We start from the raw sequence: 21214 nt of genomic DNA, 5'->3' as shown, positions 1-21214 counted from the left end.
ACAATATGTGACTAGAGGTCATGTATGGTACTGCACTGTAGCAAATTTCAATCAACTCTGCCGACAAGGTAATAAAGAATGGAATTTTAAATCTTGATGGTTTTTCAGTTTTTCAAGAACATTTGAATCTTCCTGCACTCTGCCTTTGGGTCAGAGAGCAAGCTTACCTTCACCGGAGGCTGGATGATCTGTTCCTCCTGGATCTGCTTGCGGAAAATGGGGTCAAAGAGAAGCGGGGTGGCGCAGTAGTGGACCAGCCTGGACGACTGCTTCAGGGTGTCCAAGTCTGCCACCTGTGGAGGCATCAACAACATCCGTGATTATTACTATTATCATCTAGGGATGGGACGATATATTGAAATTCAATATATCGCAATACAAAAATCTAACAATACGTATCGTGGGAAAAAAAATAATTGTGATACATTTTATTCTGCTGTAGTAATCACAAATTAGATGGTTGCCCATCACAATTTCACAAGCTCTCCATCCAAATTATATTATTTGCACCTTTTAATGACATTTTTAAATTATTGTTTACATTCTAGCAAGACAATGCCATTGCAGGAAAGATTTGTGCCTCAGAAATAATTAAACATTAACATTAACATAATTCTGCATAGTCAGACTTTGTTGTCACTGAGCTTTTATTTATTACATCGTATCATGGTTGTATTGAATCATATCGTGAGATAAGAATATCTGATGGTGATGTTCAAGACTAACAACAACTACTGGGCTCCATTCTCAAGCCTCAAACATGGAGAAGACACTGCTAGAATGCATTCACAAGTCACATGGAAAAAACTAAAGTACAGAATATTTGACATGATGGAGTTCAAATCTGCAAGGTTGGCCTTGACTAATTACGCTTATTGAGTGTGCTTGAATACAATATCCCATTATTCTTTGGATACTGAAGAATGTTGAAGTGTGCATTATACACTGTCCACAATAACCTGAATAAGCTCTTAACCCAACTATTATCTGGGACACTGAGGCGTGTGTACATATACATATTAAGATAAACAGCTCATCCCTTAACCACGGTATGAGATGTGCGTTTCACCACTTTCAGTGACACATCCAACAATACATTAGTTGAAGTGGTGCTCATAAGCGCATTATAAGCTCACTGTGAGTGCATGATAATTATTGTAATCAGCGAATGATATATTAAACAGTGTGAAAAATGTAGGGGGTTGAATACGTTATGGAACAACTATAGTTAATAACATGATATTAAATTGAATGCAATTTTCTGATGTCTGTCTGAAGATTATATTGTAAAAATAGTTTATCTCTGCTTCTAATGGGCTTGTAATGTATCACAATGTACTTCAACTTAAGTGTTACCCTTCCAGCCAACAGCTCATTAGGCTTAGAGAGTGGGACTGGAGTGGGAGAGGCCAGAGCAGTGTTGTGATACAAGGCCTAATTCTTTTCTACCACATGAATGCCATGATTTGAGTCAAGTTGATGTGCAATAGGGCTGGTGGCAGTTGTTCTTCTTTTTCTCTGTCATCATGTGCTAAACGTCAATGTGGGTTGGCATGAAATGCACTAAACACCCAAAGAGATCGCTGGCAAGGAAAACGAGCACGGAGTATGGCACTCAGATTGCTTTGAAAAGTTTTAAAGGGATTATTTGACATTTTGCATGCTAGATGGTCATTTAATTTCTTCACTAGACACTTGGGGAAAACAGTTTTTAGATTTCTCCTTCATCTTCCCTAAAATGGCTTGTTAGCACTAGCATTCAGGAGCATGGCTAGCCACAAGTTATCAGTTGTACCTTATAATGCCCCATAAAGAATGTTAATAAGACATTTGCCTGTATGGTTGGGTTGCGTTACACGGTTACTTCTTGGAACCGGTTCCAAGTTAGCAAAATACCCAGATTCATTAATCCCCAAGTCGAACAAATCCTCTTATTGAATCCCCCATCTGCCCTGATGATGTCATACACATGTCGGATTGACACAAGTGTTCAAAAACGTGGGCGCACTTCTCAAAATTAAATGTTAATACGGCGAAATGCTATATTTGTGGCACGGTCCTGTCGACTAAGTGGATGCACAAGTGTGATGAATAAGCACTTATCAGTGATAAAAGTTAATGAGTGCTGTGTTTGTGAAATTTTCTCTGTCCTTTTTCCCACCCACAAATTATGTAAAAAGGTTTGGTAAGGGATTCAGTTTCGATAAGCAGATTCAATAAACCTCAATAAACCCTATTTGTCTGGTCAAGAAAAAACATCTAAAAATCTAAATTTAAACATATCTCTTTATGTGTATCTGTTAACATCCATCCAAATCTGATGTGCAGCACCACAACAGACATGTGGGATCTGCAGTGGATACTGTCTGAGTGCCTGGCAGAATATCAGCTCCATGAAGTTAATGGCACCACTTAACACGTCTTGAAATGTCACTGTGGCAGACAGCAACCTTTGTTAATTAGCCTGGATATTCCCTACTTTGAAACAAAGTAGCAGCAAACATGTCATCCCCCAGGAATGAACTGTAAGCCAATCAGTGCAATTTTGAAAATACCGAAACAAAGTAATGAGATGCATCATTCCCCTAAGTTTTGTCAAAATCCAGTCAGCTATGTCTGCAGTCTTGTGTGTGACACATGGACAAACAAGTAAACAAACAAGTAATGAAGCCGGAACGCAGTGCTGAGATGCATCATGTTTCCTCAAAATCTGACCAGCAGTGCCTGAGATATCGCAGACAGACTGAGGGACAAATGAACAAAATGGAGGAGACCATTGAAACCATCAATTAGTGGTGGTGATTTTTTTTAAATATTACCTTACTGGCAGTGGCACTTCAATCCCAACCCCCCCCCCCCCCCCCCCCCCCCCGAACTCCTCTAAATGGGCAAATGTGCTTGACATGAGGAGATGTCATTGGTTGAGATTGCACATGCCGTGACAGTGTGTGTGTGTGTGTGTGTGTGTGTGTGTGTGTTGGTTTAAGGGCTAATGACGGGTACTTACTGAGATGGGCATGTTGGACTGCGCTGACCTCTGCTGCCAAGTCACAAACAGGTTCTCAATCTTCATCTGCTTCTCCATTTCTGTCAGCAAGGAGGGGTGTCGAACGGGGTGTGGGGGGTGGGGGTTGGGGGGGGGGGGGGTCATTGGACAAAAATGATTAATATATAATCCACTTTTCTCCATTAGAGAGAGCTAGCAGCCTTCTATGCAAAGAAAGTAGTAGATCAAGTTACTTTGCCCTGACTTCTGGCTTGTTACAAGTGACTCTTGGTATCAGATTTCAGTACTGGAGAAATTCTCAGGTACCAGTAACCCATTTTAACCTGGCACTGGCCCGCTATTTCACATCAGTGGTGGTATCAGTGCATCGCTACAAACCACCAGAATTGTAAACCATGCCGAGCCTAGTATAAATAGCATTGAAACAGGGAGAACCATTTGCTGTGAGAGGCTAAATGCATCTTAAACTGCCGACAGGGTTTACGAAGGAGAAGTGGTGTGATAAGAAAAAGATTGATGTCTAAGGCCCTTATTCATAAAACACTGCGGTGCTCCGCAGCTCGGTGATTGAACTTATTCGACAGCCAATGAAAATCAACATGTTAATTAAGCTTTACATATTTGACGGTCCATTGCAGAACACAATTTTACAGCTTTCTGCATGGCTATGAGGCATTTGGGCTGTAAACTGGTGTGAATAAATATTGAAAATCAGGGTTTGTGACATTTTAAATAAACATTGTTTGACCAAAAACAGGATTTTCTTCTCGTGGTATCAAAATCGGCTTAGAATTCTTGACATATTTTACGTCAAGGATTATGGTAAATATCATTGGTTGCATTTTTTGTCCCACCTTTCCTAATTCCAGCAAATTCACCACCGTCCTTCTCACTGTGGAGTGTAACCGTCTGTTGTGACTTCAAACTAGATAGATACTTTTGAGAAACTAATTATTTTGTGTGCTGCCAAAATCAAACATGGCAGATAGTTGTTGTATAATAGCAGGGTGTCAACCTGTACAAAACCTAAGAGGTGAGCTTGGCTATTTGATTGGCAAGTATTGGATGGCTGTTTAGATTCAGTGGACTGCATTCTGAATTTGACTCAACACTCTGTGGAGCCAAGCAACTCAAATAAACAACTATCTGAATGAAGCCACCACTTTTTATTCATATATTTATTATTTAGTTTATTCATTTTTTATTTCATATGCTAGCGTCTGACTGTCCAACAGGTTCAGCTCTGTTAACAATTTACATGCGTGGTCCCTTCCAGTGTGTAATTGGCCATGAGCTTGTCAATCAAAGCTCTGTTGTGAGCATGCACACACAGTTATCAAGGCAGGCGCTAGATGTAGTGAACATGTGGGTGCTTTAAACCGGTATTGTTTTGTGAAAATGAAGGCAAAGATGTTTTTTGTGAATTTATTGCACTTTTAAGGTGATTTACCAACAGCACAAACTGAATTTAAAGTCACCAACATGCGTCACGGTTTAAGATGAATTGACCAAATGGTAGATCTGGAAGAACAACAGAGAACAGAAGTCTGTATTTAAGAGGTAGTGGCACATAATGCAAAATTGTTTGGAAAAGATGCTTATTTAAGGTTATTCATAAAATGATTAATTTTGAATTCAGGGATGTGATGGTGGTGATTCGCCAAACCCTAAGATATGGCGAAGTCCTTGCAACTATTATAATTTGTCTGATATTCACTAAATTGCCAAGAACAAGTGGAGTGATGACTGACAAGACATTATTTAGTCAATGTGATAAATTATTATTATTATAGAGACTGACAAGATATTATTATTAGGTCAATATGATACATATTTTTTTTCTCTTTGTTATCTATCTAATTGCCTGGGACATAAAATACTTTTGGCATGACTCCTCAATGAGAACAAAGACCTGAAAAGAATTTACAAAAACAACGATACACAAATGTTGCAGTTCAGTTCAACTTTTATGCTTTTAAATAACAATCTTTCATTGTCTTGACCTCCCTTTTATGGTTTACTTTTATGTTTTTTGCCTTGCTTTTATATTTCTTACCTTCCTTTCACTCCTTTTACTGTCCGTTTTGTTTGCTTTATGTTAAGCACATTGTAACTGGGTTTTGAAAAGTTCTATAGAAATATTCATGAATGTATTTATTTATTACCAATATATTATGTATCATCAATATATTATTATTATTGTTATTAATAGGGGTGCTCATAAGGCATTACTACGAAACCAAACCCCTTCATTTTATCCCTGAAATGTCCTTAATTTCTCCATTACATAAACATGAATTATCCATTAAAAATAACATAGCTTTAAAAAAGTAAGGTTAGTATCATGGGTTTATAAGGAATTTATTATTTATTTATTATTATTATTATTTATCACAGATACACTAGTAATTAAGTGATTTTTCATGTCTTTTGTGCAGGTTTACAGGGCTATTAAGAAAATTAAATTAAGGAAATTAATGGAAAAGTCTCTCTGAATTTTTCATTAAATTAAAAAGTAAGGAGTCAAGATTAAGGGAGTGTTTAAGGAGGTTTTCGATGGGATCTCCTCAACTCCCGTAATTAATTTTAAGGGGATTTTGCATGAATTAAGGGGTGAATTAATGTAAATTAATGCAAATGTAAGGTTATTTTAAGGGATTACTGGTTCGTAGATGCACATATAGTATATACATGCAGTATATGTGCATTGTGAGTGTATGAGAACTATTCTAATCAGGGCATGATATAATAAACAGAATGTGCAAAGAATTTAGGAGGGTTGAATACTTTACGGGGCAACTGTATAGGGAATGACATGATATTAAATTGAATACAATATCTGGTGATGAAAAGTTTATCTATGTGTCTATGAGTCTTATAATCTGCTTGCAATGCATCAAAATGCACTTCTAGTCAAGTGTTACCTCATTATTCTTATTACTATCATCATTATTATTATTATTATTATTCTCATCCTCAGACCTCTCCGCTCGGCAGCTTTGACCTCCAGGAGCTGGGCCCCGTGCCGCGCCACCACGTCCCCTCCGTCGGAGGCCCCGGCCAGGGCTCGGAGGGCGCCGACGTCCCGCAGCGCCTCGTCGAAGGGCAGCAGCTCGGAGGGGAAGTGGAGAGGAGCCAGGCTCCGGCCCGAGCCGCCCAGCCGCCCCTGCTCTTTGCTGGGCAACGGAGGGACCGAGCTCCGCAGCAACGCGTCCGGCTCCATGGAGGGGCCGAGGAAGGGGTTGGGGTCCTGAGAGAGAGACATAGGAACAGACGGGGGGAGAGAGAGAGAGAGATTATATCCAAGTGTTATACTGGTTTGTGCTTTCTAAATCCAGCCTGCATTCAGCATTTAGCTTTGTTTCCCTGGATTCATTTTTGAATGTTAGATGTTTATTGTTTTGTACTTGGTTAGTCATTTGTATTATTTTATTAAATTGTATTTAAATCAGAAATCAGAAATACTTTATTGATCCCCGAGGGGAAATTGGGTTACGTTGCAGTTGCTCACATTCTAGAAGAGAAATATATATAAGCATAGAGAAATAATAAATATGTAAAATATGTGCATTATACTACAATATATAACAATAATAATATAGAAATAAGAGAAATAAGAAATATGTACAAATATGTGCCTCATACTACAATATATACAACAGTACAAATAATTAAATAATTATTGCACAGTTGAATTATTGCACAAAAATTATTACCAGAATCAGTATTGCACAGTTTAAAATATACATTATAAATGATGGGGTTATAAAGCTGCTGGCAGGGGTGAAATAAGTCCAAGAGCCAGTCTATTGACTCAGAGTGTCTGACACTCTGAGGGAGGAGTGAAAAGTTTGATGACCACAGGCAGGAATGACTTCCTGTGGCGCTCTGTGGTGCATCTTGGTGGAATGAGTCTTGCACTGAATGTACTCCTGTGCTTGACCAGCACGTCATGGAGTGGGTGGGAGACATTGTCCAAGATGACACGTAACTTGGACAGCATCCTCCTCTCTGACACTGCCGCCAGAGAGTCCAGCTCCACCCCCACAACATCACTGGCCTTGCGGATCAGTTTGTTGAGTCTGTTGGCGTCCGCTACCCTCAACCTGCTGCCCCGGCACACAACAGCAAACAGGAGAGCACCGGCCACCACAGACTCATAAAACATCCTCAGCATTGTCCGGCAGATGTTGAAGGACCTCAGCCTCCTCAGAAAGTAGAGACGGCTCTGGCCCTTCTTGTAGAGGGCTTCAGTGTTCTTAGCCCAGTTCAGTTTATTGTCAATGTACACTCCCAGGTACTGATGATGACATTCATGCTAATAAAGCAATCTGAATTGAATTGAGAGATACGGAAAGACAGAAAAAGAGAGAGAGGGAGGGAGGAGAGAGAGAGAGAGAGAGAGAGAGAGGAAGGGATGAAAGGATGAAAACAATACCTCCAGCTACTCCTGGGGGAATACTGGAATACTGTAAATGAAGCAGCAATGTTTATCACTAAATGTCACCTGATACAGTAGAAATGTAAATGCATATTTACATTTACATCATGCATATATATGTGACCCCCCCCCCCAATATACATATAGAGGGAAGAATTTAATGGAGAGAGAGAGAGAGAGAGAGAGAGAGAGAGAGAGAGAGAGAGAGAGAGAGAGAGAGTGTGTGTCACAGAAACTAATAAAGTACCGCAACAAAATAATGCCACTCTCTAAACAATGTGTCCCTTTTCTCACTCTTGTCTTATGAATATGAAAAGTAACGCAAGCTTGAAGAAATCCAAATAAATAAAAACTCAACTGCAACATCTTTGGAAAGAAATTATAATCCAGACAATAGCTTGTCTCAGTAAAAGACATAAAAAATACTTAATCAAAGACCACTACTTCAGAAAAAGGTAGTAAAACAAATTCCAACGAACAAGAGAATTCTCTGTTCACACTGCAAACAAAATGAGACTGAGGGTGAGATGCTATTTCCCTATTACACATGTGGATTTCCCAAAGTTTTGTGCAAGAATCAAAGGCTTCCAAGCTGTTTGTATGTTTATGTTGCAATTCCTAGACTAAGAGGAACAAGATGATTTTTGACCCGTCAAACAGAACAAAGCTGGAAAATCATCCTGGAATCCCTGCAAGGTTTTGTTTAACTGTTCCTGTATGTGATTGTCTTTTTTTACTCATTTTGCTTTTTTCCTTTCAAGTACATCTGTAAATATTGTTAGCATGTATAAACTTGCTTTTACTAAACTTTTTATATGAATTAGAATATTCATGAATGCTTTGGCAACACAGGTATACTTGTCACGCTGGTAAAGACTCTGATTCTGACTGATGGAGAGACAGAGACAGAAAAAAAGGGATGCCATTTCAAGTCCCATCAGTCTCTTCCAGCGCATATTTGTTTAAGTGCAAAACTCAACTAAATGAAACTAAACTAAATCAAGTGAAAGGCAGACAGATAAGAGATTAAAGCAAGAAAGCTCTGAGGATGTAATCAGGTCACTGAAGGAATATCCAAGGCTGCCAAGTAGGAAAATGTCAGGAACAATTTCATTAATAGGCTTCAAACCAGTCAAAGCTACAGGATGGTTTATTTTAAATATGAATTTCATGAGACATACAGTATTAATTCCCATTTCTCCATAGAATATTTGTTAAAAAAAAAAAAAAACCCTTTGGTGGTAGTTCTCACACTGCAGTAAAGTAGTTGATAATGTTGATAGTTAAACATGAGTATGAGATGTGCACCCTGACCTGTGAACAAAGTTATCCATGTGAAACCAAATGAATATTAGAGGGATAATAAAAGTTAAATGTTTTGTACTTTATATATTTCATTTTTTATAATATGTGGTTGCAGTATAGAGATTAAGTTATGGACTGGTATGTTACTATATCCAAAACTTGGACTATTCGAAGATTAGGTTGGGTACCAAAAAACAATAATTACAGGTAGCCGACTGACGTTTGGCATCAATTAAAGGGCATCCAGCCATTAAAAGTTATTTAAGTCTAAACTTATATACACTGCCCGTCAAATTTTGGGGAGACCTGATTGAATGCACTACGTTTTTCATTATCTTAAAGCCATTTTGATCTAAAGGCTGATGCTTAAATGCTTGGAATGTGTTTCTTAGACAAATATAAATACTGAAGTCAATGCCTTTGTATGAATTTCTTTCCAAAGCCTTTGCCTTTCCATCAAGGCAAAGGGCGGCTACTTTAAAGAATCTAAAATATAAGATAGTTTTGATTTGTTTAACACTTTTTTGATCACTGCATAATTCCATTTGTGTTATTTCATAGTTTTGATGCCTTTACTATTATTCTAAAATGTGGAAAATAGTAAAAATAAAGGAAAATGTGGTGTCCCCAAACTATTGGTGGGCAGTGTATATAAATATCCAAAGATAAAAAGAAAGCGTTGATGGAGATTTTGCGGTGGAGCATTGTAATAAATGCCCAGAGCTGCGTTCATCTGCCCTCGTCGCTGTTGATGGTAACTTTTGGGTAAGTTTGTTCCGCAGAGCAGCTTATGGCCCAGATGCCCCAGTGTGGCAGAGCTGGCTGCTTCGTGCCCACAGGCTGGAGGGTCAAACTGTGCACTGGTGCTCGCTCTGCTCCTCATCAGGACCATGACAGATGATGCTCTGTTCGGGCAAATTTTCTGCTGCTCTGACTCTGCCTTCTGTCTGCATTCATTAGTGCTGGAGTGATTAAGAGTGGGGCCATCGGAGGGAAAGCAAAAGTTTGCTCGTTTCTTTTTCTTTCAGCTTGTTTTGTAATTGGCTGTAAGGGAAAGGCTAAAAGGGCACTTGACATTTTTCTTTGCTGCTGAAAAGTAAAATGCTTCTCTAATAAATCACTACATTAGCCTGTTATAAATAACGATATAAGAACACTACCAGTCCAATTTATTTTTAGTTTTTATTTTAACCTTTATTTATCCACAGAAAGCCAACTGCCAGCTTCACAACTGCCAACTGCCAGCTTCACCTATATTCATAGCTCCACACATTTACAATAGGAGACCACAGTACAACCACAGTCTTCTACTGTTGTTAGGATTTGAATCGTCAATCTTTCAGTCACAAGCCCGATTCTCTAACCTCTAGGCTAATGGCGCACCAAATGCAACACTGAAAAGAAAATTGTCAAAGAGATCGCGAGAGAAACTGCTCTTTTTTGCAAAATCCTAAAATACTTGCAGGTTCTCCCATGTTCAGGCCCGCTCTTTTACACCATGACAGGCGCTTCAGCTGACCTGCAGCTATGGAAATGAAAATCACTGGGCTTGAAGTTGGGGAAGCTGAGTCTCTCCGCACCACTGTCCTCTTACCCACCAGTGGGAACCGGTGAGCTTGACATGGCAGCTGACTGAAGATGTGAGGGAGCAGGGGAGGAAGAGTTGAGGATAGAGGAGGATAAAATATGCATAGAAAACAGTTTTCTACCTGGCAGTGTGATGCATTCAAAGTGTATTCATGCAATGGTGCTGTATTATTTAAGTCAAATATGGAGCTGGATTGACTCCCAACCATCTATTGTTTGTTTAAAGATATATATTCTGTGGTGTATTTTAACTTAAAGAGGAGCCAAAGTCTAAGTTCTTTTTGGCTACATCAGCATCACATCAGCTGTGATAGTAATGTTTAGACTGTTGCCATAGAAACGGTGCACAAGTGACGTTGGTTGTAAAAAATGAATGAATCAGTGTGTGTAACTGCAGTGTTACATTGTTAATTATTTATAGAAGGATTATCATATTACAAAATGATCTTGATTTTGGAATATTTTATGCATGGAAAGAATAGGTTAGTGTAATTCAGAACTGTTCTATGAATCTAATCTAATTGTAATTTTGTATGGATGTTGATATTTTGATTATTTTTGCAAATCACATTTTGTATATTACCAATTAATCAGTTCACAGTTACCAGCAGAATAAACAGCAGAATAAACACCATTTCATAAAATCAGTCAGTCCGAGTCCAGCGCTGTGATTCATGAGTGCAACAGCAGCACACTCGGATAACTAAATAATATGAAAACCTCCCTGTCCAAACTTCCCAATTCCATACCTCATCATAAATAAAACAGGAGGATAAATGGAAACTGGCAAGAGGTAAATGGATTCAGCTAGATCAGTGCTTCATTTTATAAAACAAGGCCATTGATCTCAGACTGGGTTGTATTTCCAGGATGTGATCAGGGCAACATAAAGCAGGAAATAGTAGGGTAACGGGCAGGAAAAACAAAATGCTCAGTAGAAACAAATGGCCGTTGTGTTTCTAGAAAATCTGAAACCTGAAAGAAATTGAGAAATCTCATTTTTGTTTGCGGCAGCAAGACCATCGCTCTCATATTGATCTGCGGCTCCAGATTTAATACGGCAGGTTCTGCAGTTTCGCTGAGACACTTAAAACAGAAAACAACCGTGCATCAAGCAGAAAAAAGCACTGATGGAGCTGTAGATAACAGATGCATTATAACTGGAGCAGTAATGTAGGAGGGGATTTAGTGACAACCTCTGCCTCCCAGCATTTACACAGAGCATCATTTGGCAGACACCATTTACACCTGCTACTAAAATCCGATCTGTATCTGGATATCTTATCTGGATATGGAAAAACACATGTTAATGCAAGGTGTAAATGTACAGAGCACGCACTGCAATGGGAATGTGATGGGATCTGCCAGAGTCAGCCGGATGGAAATGGAATCTGTACTGTGCAGTGTTTCCCCAAAGGTTGTAAGTTTACTTTGGCGGTTATAGACGACTAGTTGCATTCAGCGAGTCCAGTAACTCATACTTTTTCAGGAACTAAAGTCTCTCAATCTAGCATGAGCTAATGGCAATGCAACATTAGCTGACCATTGTACTTCCACTGAGGCTATGTTTTAAACTGTCTCACCGTTTAGTTTGTGTCGGCACAGACACGCCGCAACTCGAAGGAATGCAGGATGCAGAATGCAAAATGCAGGCAACAACAACACATAAATACCTTGTGTAAGGGCATGATCGCATTGTTCATTATCCAGTTGGCATATCCAGATACAGATGCCATTTTAATAGCAGCTGAAAACGAGGTCAGAGAGTCTGAGATAGGAATGAAAAGTGTGCTCTAAGCAAGTGCCAAACAGGCTAGCAGTGGAACAGGTACTGAACCTGCTTATGTGGAAGTCACCCTAATTCCTCCCCAGGATATGACAGCTGCATCAGAGCTGCCCCAGGACTTGCCTGCTCCTGCAATACTGTAAAGCCAGATGCTACCCTGACAGGCTGATTCCACCTGAACTAGCAGGACATTCTCCTCAACCGTCCCAAATTCCCACCATATGAAGGCTGTGATTAACAATTTGAAGCATAAGGCATTAAGACTTACTTTCAGCGGCAATGGTAAGGTGTGTGTAACAGCGGTTCCTAACAAACTGAGGGAGCAAATGCCCCATGACATCGCTTTGGATAAAGTATTCATGTGATTCCAACAGTGCTGCTGAGGTACAAAACGGGAACCAATCAGCTGTCAGTGTGGGCATTATATGCTCTTTTCTTGTCTTTTTTCTGGAAAAAGAACCAGAACTAGAAAAAACTTTTGATACAGCAGAAATTATTTGGTGGCATAGGTCTACCTGCAAGTCATCCTACTAACCATTGGACCAAACAGTGGTTTTCCACCAATAGCCATAGTTTGGAGGCGGGGTTCACCTGCGAAATGTCGCCTGAAATAGACATGACACATGACGAAATGACCAATTTTTGAGGCCAGAACGACTTGGCTTGCTGCGTTCACTGTCAGTACGGACGGCTTCATTCATTCGTTGTAAGTGTTTTTACCTGTTTCGAGTCGATTTCGTGGATGGGTGCGTCGGAGAAGCAGTAGTGATGAAAGAGACCCATCTTCTGGTTCAGCAGACAGTAGACAACATGAGCCCTTGCGTTCTGCCACTTAACCAGCTGGACCAGTTCACGATTCAAAGATGCCCCGAGGTCCACAGACCAGTTATAGCTGTATAGAGTCACCTAGCATATAGAGAAGGCAGACTGATATTGGTACCATTCTCTACACTGTGAGAACAAGTGCAATTTGTAGTTTTTCATTTCTAATGGCAAAAACAGATTACTTTCTTTTAAGATTGAAAGAGTCGTGTATTACAGGTAAGAGGGAGAGAAATAATAACTGATGACATAAATCGAAAAACTAACACATTAAGTTACTCGTTACCTTTTAAGTTATATCCAAAATATAGAGTGCTGAAATAATGCATAAGTCAGCATTATAGGTTGTTAGGAGCATAGTCATATGGCATCATGACTCATGAGTGCACCATAATTCCTTATGAGCGCCGTTATAATGCACTATAAATATGGTTGTCATAGAGAGTGTCACTGACATTATGAATTAAATAACACATAATAAATATATCCAAATTCCACATTTCCAATCATGCATGGGTTTAACACAGGCAAATAAGACATATAGTACATACATAGCTACATAATGGCCTCTCATGTCCAAACCTTCCCTCCTAGACTGCTGCACAGGGCTTTAATGGAGAAGAGGACAAATGGAGGCCTAAACTTGCTTTATCATGGCCTGAGAAACATTCTCTCCAGTCTGGGACTTCTATATCCCAACTCACCTTTTTGTCTACGATGTTGATGAGGAGGAACCTCTGGCGTGGAGCCAGTCCTGCCCCGGTCTGTCCGGGACTGAACCAATCACTCTGCTCCAGGGCCTCGAAGCGCTGGAAGCCCTTATGAGCTGGACAGAAGAGGGGGAAACTCAGTGAGACGGCAGGGGAAAACCTGAGCCAAAGCAAGGCAGCTTGCCACTGCGATCCCGTTAACACAGGGACCTTAGTGACTGTCACAACATCCTTTCATCTGCTCTTTACCATAAAGTATGATTAAATGGACAGCAGCCTATGGTGATTTTGAGGATGACATTATTAAGATAAAATGATAAAATGTCTTTCCTTATATACATAGAATGGGGAATTGCTCAGTGGGGCTTTTTAAGCCTAGAGGCCAAATACATAGAGTTGCTCAGGATTGTTTGCAAGGCTAGGCAGAAGAAATGGCATGGCTGAGCTGGAAAGAGAAATTTCATCCATTGATAGGAACAAAAATGTGACATACATGACCAGTGAAAGAGGAGAAACAAAAGCAGCACAAAAGCTGAAAAATATCAATTTCCATAATCAATCTGAGACTGTTTTCAAAGCTCTGTGTAACAGACTTTAGCCATTTTAGTGTGGTAGATCAGAGACAGAGTCTAGCTAATGCCTAGCATGAACGTGATGCTGTGATGCAGAACCGCTGCAGCTACAGTAAGGAAATGGTTAGGGAATGGTGAGGTGTTGGTCATTACATATCCATATATGATCTGGCAATGTTTTCCATCATTATATTAACTATAGTTGATATTTAGACTGGTGAATGTCCCACCTCTTGGGCTATCAAATTCATTATCTTTTAATTCACTTCTTCAAACACACTTTTATGGACTTCCTTTTATGTCATGTTTTTGATCTTGTCCACTTTTAAGCTTGTGTTGTTTCTTATGTTAATTTACTTACTTTTCTTTCTCTGTTACCTTTCTGTTGAATGGATCTATATATTTTATTACTCCTTGTTTTTACGCCCTTTTAAAGCACGTTCTCAACTCTGCTTTTATGTAAGTGCTATTATTATTACTATTATTACTGATGAGGAGAAGGGGAATCAAATGAAAATAGAAAAATAATCAACAAAAAAACTCACCGGGGTTCTACAAATTAAGCAAAAGAGAACATCCCTCCACCAGCATCAATGTGTTAGGCTGGAAGGCAAACTTACGTGTGAACCTATTTAGCACAGGGGTGTTTTCCTCATCTGAACTGTCTTCTGTGGGCAAACAGAGATGGGTACAAACAGCAAGGCAGGCACTGACAGTGAAACACACAGCTCTACACAAACTGAGCGAAGCCAGACGCTTGCAAAAGAACATAAGTATGTTAGACAGTTGGTAGCATGGACAGAGAAAGAAAGGATCAAAGCGCAGTAGCAAAGAGAGCATGTTGACACAGAACAGTCATGCTTGGACCTCTCCCTCTACACTGCAGATGATGGGAGTGACAGTAGTGACAGCTATTAGCAACATGCTGCGGATAGAGGGACATTCTTCAAGTCATGTCATATGCTGCTGTAGTTTTTCGACAGTCAGTGACCAATATCGGCCCCTCTGGGGACCTGTAGTCACCACCACTTTCTTTTTTCTTTACACTTCCACTTGAATATCAACTAGAAGGCACTCTGAGTGCAAACCTCCACCAATGCTGAATAAGTCTCCAACTTGCTGTTACACCTTAAGACAAATCATTCCCATCACTTAAATTTAGATTTTAGTTGAATTGATTTCTTAACCCCTTGAAGCTAGTTTAAAAGAGCAATCTGTGATTCTCATGTTGCATTCAAGTAGCTACTGGCACAGCCTGACTGACCGCAGAATTCAGCTATTTAATAAAAAAAGTTGCAAAATCCTAAAGGCAGATTTTCAAGTGGTAAACAAATAACCTTATTATGAACTTGAACCTTACAAATGATCTGACATCCTATCTGGAGGAGACTAGCCTGAGCAAATAGGGTTTTAAATCTGAAGAAGCAGATGGGATCATGGGCAAAGCAAAGAAAGAGATGGCCAATAGTAGTGTGTCTGAAAGCTCATGCCACTTGCTATTTAGCAGGTATATACACTATACCAGTTAAGCATTTTGTGGCGATGAAGGTGCCAGAAAACAATGAACCATACTTGACTACAGATGTCCATGTTGCATTATGGATTGAGAATCATGTGTTGTGAATTTTTGTGTATTTCTACCACACTCTGTTTAGTGGCAGCATAGAGGATGAGCGTTCAGACATCTTCAGTGGTGGCTTGGAGACAAATGGCTTTTAACAGGTACCTTGCTCTGTGCTACAGTGCCATTGGTGGAAGTTTCGTCCAATGAGAATGAAGCTCCTTGCGGTGGCCGGAGGTTGGCTGAGGTGCTGGACAACAGGCAATGGTACAAAGATGTTTCCGGTTTGGGGACAACTAGGAAGATTTAAAAAAAACAAGACAACCATTATTGTGGTAGTGTTGTATGACATGAAAAATATTGTTCTGGCCTAATAAGGGCACAAATTTGAGGTTGAGGCTGAAACTGACATTACTTTGAGTTTATTTTTAATGAGACAGTACACAATAATCTGTAAATGTGCAAGAATAGCGGTGATGAAATGCACCCTCTGGCAGCCATGCTGGATGTCCTCCGCACTTGGCCAACAGTGGTTGTGAACAGCTGGCTGCATTTCTAACAGTAAAACTTGGCCAGCTCAACAGAATTCAATAGACATGGTGAATTTCAGTGCTCTTTTCGATTGATTTTGTGTTTGGATAATGTCAGCTTGTTAGCTAGCTAACCATAGTATCTGGTCAGCTAACTATCACTGTCTTGTTATCATATCTGATTTGCACATGACCTAACATAGCTAGTGGAAGCAAATGTTAGCGTTGGTATTAACACCAGTTGCTTTTCTAAGTTAGCCAGTTGGCACAACATAAGTGTTTATGTTAAGCTTAGGTTTATGTTGCTACTACAACTGTTTTAACTAAAAAACAAGAAAGTTAGCCTGTTGCCCAGTTAACAAAGACAAACACCAACAGTTTGTTCAGGTTAACTGAACTGACTCTTCTCAAGCTACAACTCGTACAACTTGCTACAACAAGTCTTTTGGAGTAGAGACCAGGGCTAAAGGCAAGGTAGTTGTGTCACAGTAATTTACATTTGGAAACAAATCCACCTTATCAGATCAGACTATTCACTTACATACACCCATACCACAACAATCCCTCAATTTTCAAGCATCTCTCTTTTTCTTGCCCTAATATTATTTATTTAGTCTTTATTTGCACACAGCCAATTCTGAAATGGACCTCCATGATGGCGGCAGACATATTTGCTAGATTTGTGGTGCAACTGTAAAGCCTCTGTTAGTCAGCTGGCTAGTTTTCGACTGTGGTCCCTGGGCATGATGTAAAAATAAAAATAAAAATGACAATAAAAAATATACAGTTTCCGAAAAGTGATCAAAGTGGTAATTTCACGCCTAGCAGAAACGACTCACCTTGTCTTTTCGAACACCTTCACTGTTGTGTCACTAGCCAGAGAATTGACCAAATTGACAATCTCCGTCAAGATGGAAGGTAGCAGGAACTGTGACGCAATTTCGGCTGTGCACTGCTGAATGGACGGGCACCCTGTTCACCAGCACCCCGGTCATGAGGAAAAGGCAGAGATACAGATAAGGAGAGGTACTTCAGCTCACCAGGAGAAGATGCAATCATTTTTATTAGATTTTTTCCCACTCTGGCACAGATGAGGAGAATGCAGAGGAAAAACTCACCAAGTTTAGCCATGAATGTGATCCAAGGCTGACAGGTGACCTGGTAGACGGGGTGCAGAGTGCCCATATCTCCCTCCTCCAACTGGGACACCTGCCTCCTAGACAGCCGCAAATACAGCAAAACACCCACTAAGCATTAAAGGGGCAATAACTAAGACCATAACATATCTGTGGGGGTTGATAGGGTTGTTGATCAATACCAACGAGTCAATACCAATTACTCGGCCAGGTGCTGAGATTTCAGGCTTTTAAACTTCCCTGCCCATTCTCTGTATTGGAACAAAAACTCACCACCCATTGGAATTTCGCAACGCTGCTAACAGAAGGAACGAGGTAAGACAAATGCCAAGTCTGCAAGACATGTTGTGGGGTGTGGATAATCAAAATTTTCATTTGGGTGATCAAACACTTGGGCTGCCAAAGAATTTAATAGGATGGGAGACCCAATTTGTATAAGGGCTTGATAAAAATCTGTCATATGAATTAATCTGTAATGTGTCTAATTTTGGTACTGTGTTGATTTTAAGACATCAAAAGAAATTCAGAAGTATTCAAATGCTTCACATTGATGAATTCTTATAATGGAGTACCTCTTGGGTTTTCTACTAATTGTTTTTTTTTTTGTACAAAATTATACAGTCTTATTCCATGTGCTGCATGAAAATAAATGACTCTATTGCATAATGAAATGTGCTCTCGTTTAACAAAAACATATTGAAAAACCTTTTTAAAACAAGTATTGAGTTTTAAGAATTCAACGCAGTATTGTGAGTGATACATTTTCGAAGATATTCAGCATGTATACCACACCTCTGGGCCTGCTCTAGTTCCACAGCCATAGCTTTCTCCTGGCTCCACTGCTGCTTCACATTCTCCGTCTTGTGTCTCCGTCGCGCCACTCGACCCTCCTCCCCTTTTTCCTGCACTATGTCATCAGTTGTCTTTGGGCTCCCCAGTTCTGACGAATCAGGCTTACTCTGCGAGGAAACAACAGAACATTTACACCTCTCTGACAAATAACCACCGTGGGCTCTATCTAAAAGCAGTATACCATCTTTTAATGTTTTGGGATTTAAAGTAATAATGTGCGACATTTTCATATAAATGAATATCCGTTTTTGCTGCTCTCTATTGCTGATTACTACTCTCTGCCGCTGATATAACACAATAGTAATTCAACCTATACCTAGTTCATGAAAGGTCTACAGTCCCTTACAAAAAAGTCACATGTGAAAACCCACATGTGAATTCAAAGCACATGTGCTTTTTGGACATATGTTGTTTTTCGTATCATCATACTATAAAGCAAGGAATCTCTGTATGTGTGTCCTTCGCATAGCAGCAGCAATACCGGAGGCCAAGCAATCGGCCCGTTCCGAACAGGCATGTTTTGAACGGGCACTGCACTAGTATGTGAAATTCCCTTTTCCTATGTGAAAGTGACATTTTCCTGTGAATGGTCTCTTTGCATGTGAAAATAAGTTTTCACATGTGAAACAAATATTGTCATATGTAATGACAGGTGACAATGTGAAATAAAATGTTCACATGTGGAAAAAATACATTAAATTCATCCGACTATGAATTGAAATTTTAACATCTGAAGTAAAAACTGTAATATGTGATGTGAGGAATACGTGGAAAAAAAACATATTCACATATGAAAATCAACATGTGTCCCCAAAAAGCACATGTGCTTTGAATTCACATGTGGGTTTTCACATGTGACTTTTTTGTAAGGAGCAAGATGTTTCCATGCCAGTAACCCATTTAACAGTAACCCATTTAATATGGGAGTAAGCCAGACATCTTAACCAGGCTTCTCATAATCAGAGTACACCAGGTTACTTATAGTACTTTAATGAATGTAAACGCAGCCATTGATTAGGCAATGTAGCGCACAGACACACAGAGTTCCCTCATGAATGCCTTCAGCCTCTGGGGGAACTGACCAGAATCTCCCAGAAGCTCCGGCGGGTGCTCTTGCCGGTAGGTGTGGTAGACTCTGGTGTGCTGGTCCCTGTCGTGGGGGTGCTCCCTGGAGCTTGGATTAAGGTGATGGGGGAGGGGCTGCTTTTAAAGACCCGGGAGCCACTGCGCTGCCTGGGGCTATCCTTCACGTCCTTCACCTCAGGCAAAGGAATTAACAGTCCTGAAGACGTGTTGTAGAGAGAAATGAGCACAGACAACAGCTGAATGAGTAAAATCCACATGTGAAAGTGACAGTCTCAACAGGCCAATTAGCCTAAACAACAAGTACAGATGGCGACCAATCCCATGTCGTATTTCTGGCAAAAATGTACAGACATAATTAATGATACGTTTATTTGACTGTAATCTCAGCTCTGGCTCCTTAGTTGATCAGCTGGCTTCATCTCTTCTATGCAGAATACAGTAATGTCAGCGAACATACTGTAGCTGATAACATTTTACATACCTACATAAAAGAACTGCTGATAAAACAATGTGATTTATTATAAAATGGCAGTGTATGTGTTGTCTTGCAATCATCAATAGAGCTAGACATACCACCGTACATCACTGTATGGCAGCAGTCCATCTAAACTAATAGATGAGATGATTTCTAGAAAATAATCTTTACCACACAGTGACATAGTTTCATTATGTACATGTTTAGCGGAGTGATGTACTTTGATAGCATACAGGTATAGAGGAGTGAAGTGTCTCACCCTGACTGACTGACCTGAATTTACCTCTTGAAGACCACAGTGCTGTGGCAACAGTTCCATAGTAGAAATAAAGAAATGAGCAAATGAGAAATTAGCAATGGCCTCACCTTTAGCCTCCTCTTTCTGAGCTTTCGACGCTGAGCAGAGCACCCCCAGACAAAGGGGATTGGGCAGGACTCTCAGCTCCATAACCACATCACAGAGTGCGTGGCGCAGCGCCCCCTGCAGCTTATCACTGAGCTGCAATGGGCTGACGTTGCCTTGTTCCCAGATATCAAACCGGACCCGAAGCTGTGGCTCTGTTAGGAGAAGACCAGCAGACCTGATTAAATACCACAGTCTAGCTAACAACTCTCCATCCATCCAGCCCAGCAGCCCAGATCCTTTTCCCCAGCAACTTCCTCCAGCTTCTCCTGGGGGATCTCCAAGCGCTCCAAGCGTGTCCTGGGTCTACCCTCAGGTCTCTGCCAAGTCGGTCATGCCCAGAACATCTCCAAAGGGAGGCACATCCGGAGGCATCCTTATCAGGAGCCCAAACGATGTGTGGAGGATGTGGAGGAGCAGCTCCTGAACTCCTCACCCTACCATGCAGAGTGAGGCCAGCCACCCTGCACCTTATCTTGGCCGCTTGTCTCCACAATCCAATTCTTTCGGTCACTACCCAAAGATTGTGACCATAGGTGAGAGTCGGAACAAAGATTGACTGGTAAATTGAGCTTTGGGGCTCAGCTCTCTCTTCACCGATGCACCTAATTGGCGGTCAATCTCACAATCCTTTTTACCCTCAGTCATGAATAAGAATGAATGGAGATACTTTGGTTTTAAACCAGATGATGACAAAAAAGTACAAATTCTGTACAAAGGGGGGGGGTCTCTCTTTCCCTCTCTTTCTCTTTTCGCTCTGCCTTTCTCGCTCACCTGCACAGACCAGCTCCCTCCTCCACTTAACTTTAGTAGTCTGATGAAAAATGATGTGCATGTTCATCATAAGGAGAGAAGAGAGAAACTAGAAATACCAGAGTTATTGTAATTTTCCATCAGCTCTGGTCAGGCACCAAGGCAAACTCTCTGCATTTCTCCTATCT

At 40.4% G+C, this 21214-nt stretch overlaps 1 protein-coding gene across 1 annotated transcript in view; it reads right to left on the bottom strand.

The window, feature by feature from the left end:
* szt2 (SZT2 subunit of KICSTOR complex) overlaps window positions 1–21214 on the bottom strand; it is a 109079-nt gene that overhangs the window by 21512 nt on the left and 66353 nt on the right. Inside the window, exons 52-63 of the mRNA XM_078285561.1 lie at window positions 20237–20428; window positions 19392–19591; window positions 18250–18416; window positions 17440–17537; window positions 17161–17293; window positions 15957–16087; window positions 14851–14898; window positions 13653–13774; window positions 12847–13032; window positions 5990–6257; window positions 3008–3087; window positions 168–293 (exon numbers count right to left, since the gene is read on the bottom strand). Coding sequence (XP_078141687.1) covers window positions 168–293; window positions 3008–3087; window positions 5990–6257; window positions 12847–13032; window positions 13653–13774; window positions 14851–14898; window positions 15957–16087; window positions 17161–17293; window positions 17440–17537; window positions 18250–18416; window positions 19392–19591; window positions 20237–20428 — 1751 coding nt within the window. The remainder of the gene's footprint in view (window positions 1–167; window positions 294–3007; window positions 3088–5989; window positions 6258–12846; window positions 13033–13652; window positions 13775–14850; window positions 14899–15956; window positions 16088–17160; window positions 17294–17439; window positions 17538–18249; window positions 18417–19391; window positions 19592–20236; window positions 20429–21214) is intronic.

Source organism: Centroberyx gerrardi, chromosome 9 (genome assembly GCF_048128805.1).
Source record: "Centroberyx gerrardi isolate f3 chromosome 9, fCenGer3.hap1.cur.20231027, whole genome shotgun sequence".
Lineage (NCBI taxonomy): Eukaryota > Metazoa > Chordata > Actinopteri > Beryciformes > Berycidae > Centroberyx > Centroberyx gerrardi.
Note: the sequence above shows the minus strand (reverse complement) of the source record. Positions and strands in the feature narration are given on the sequence as shown.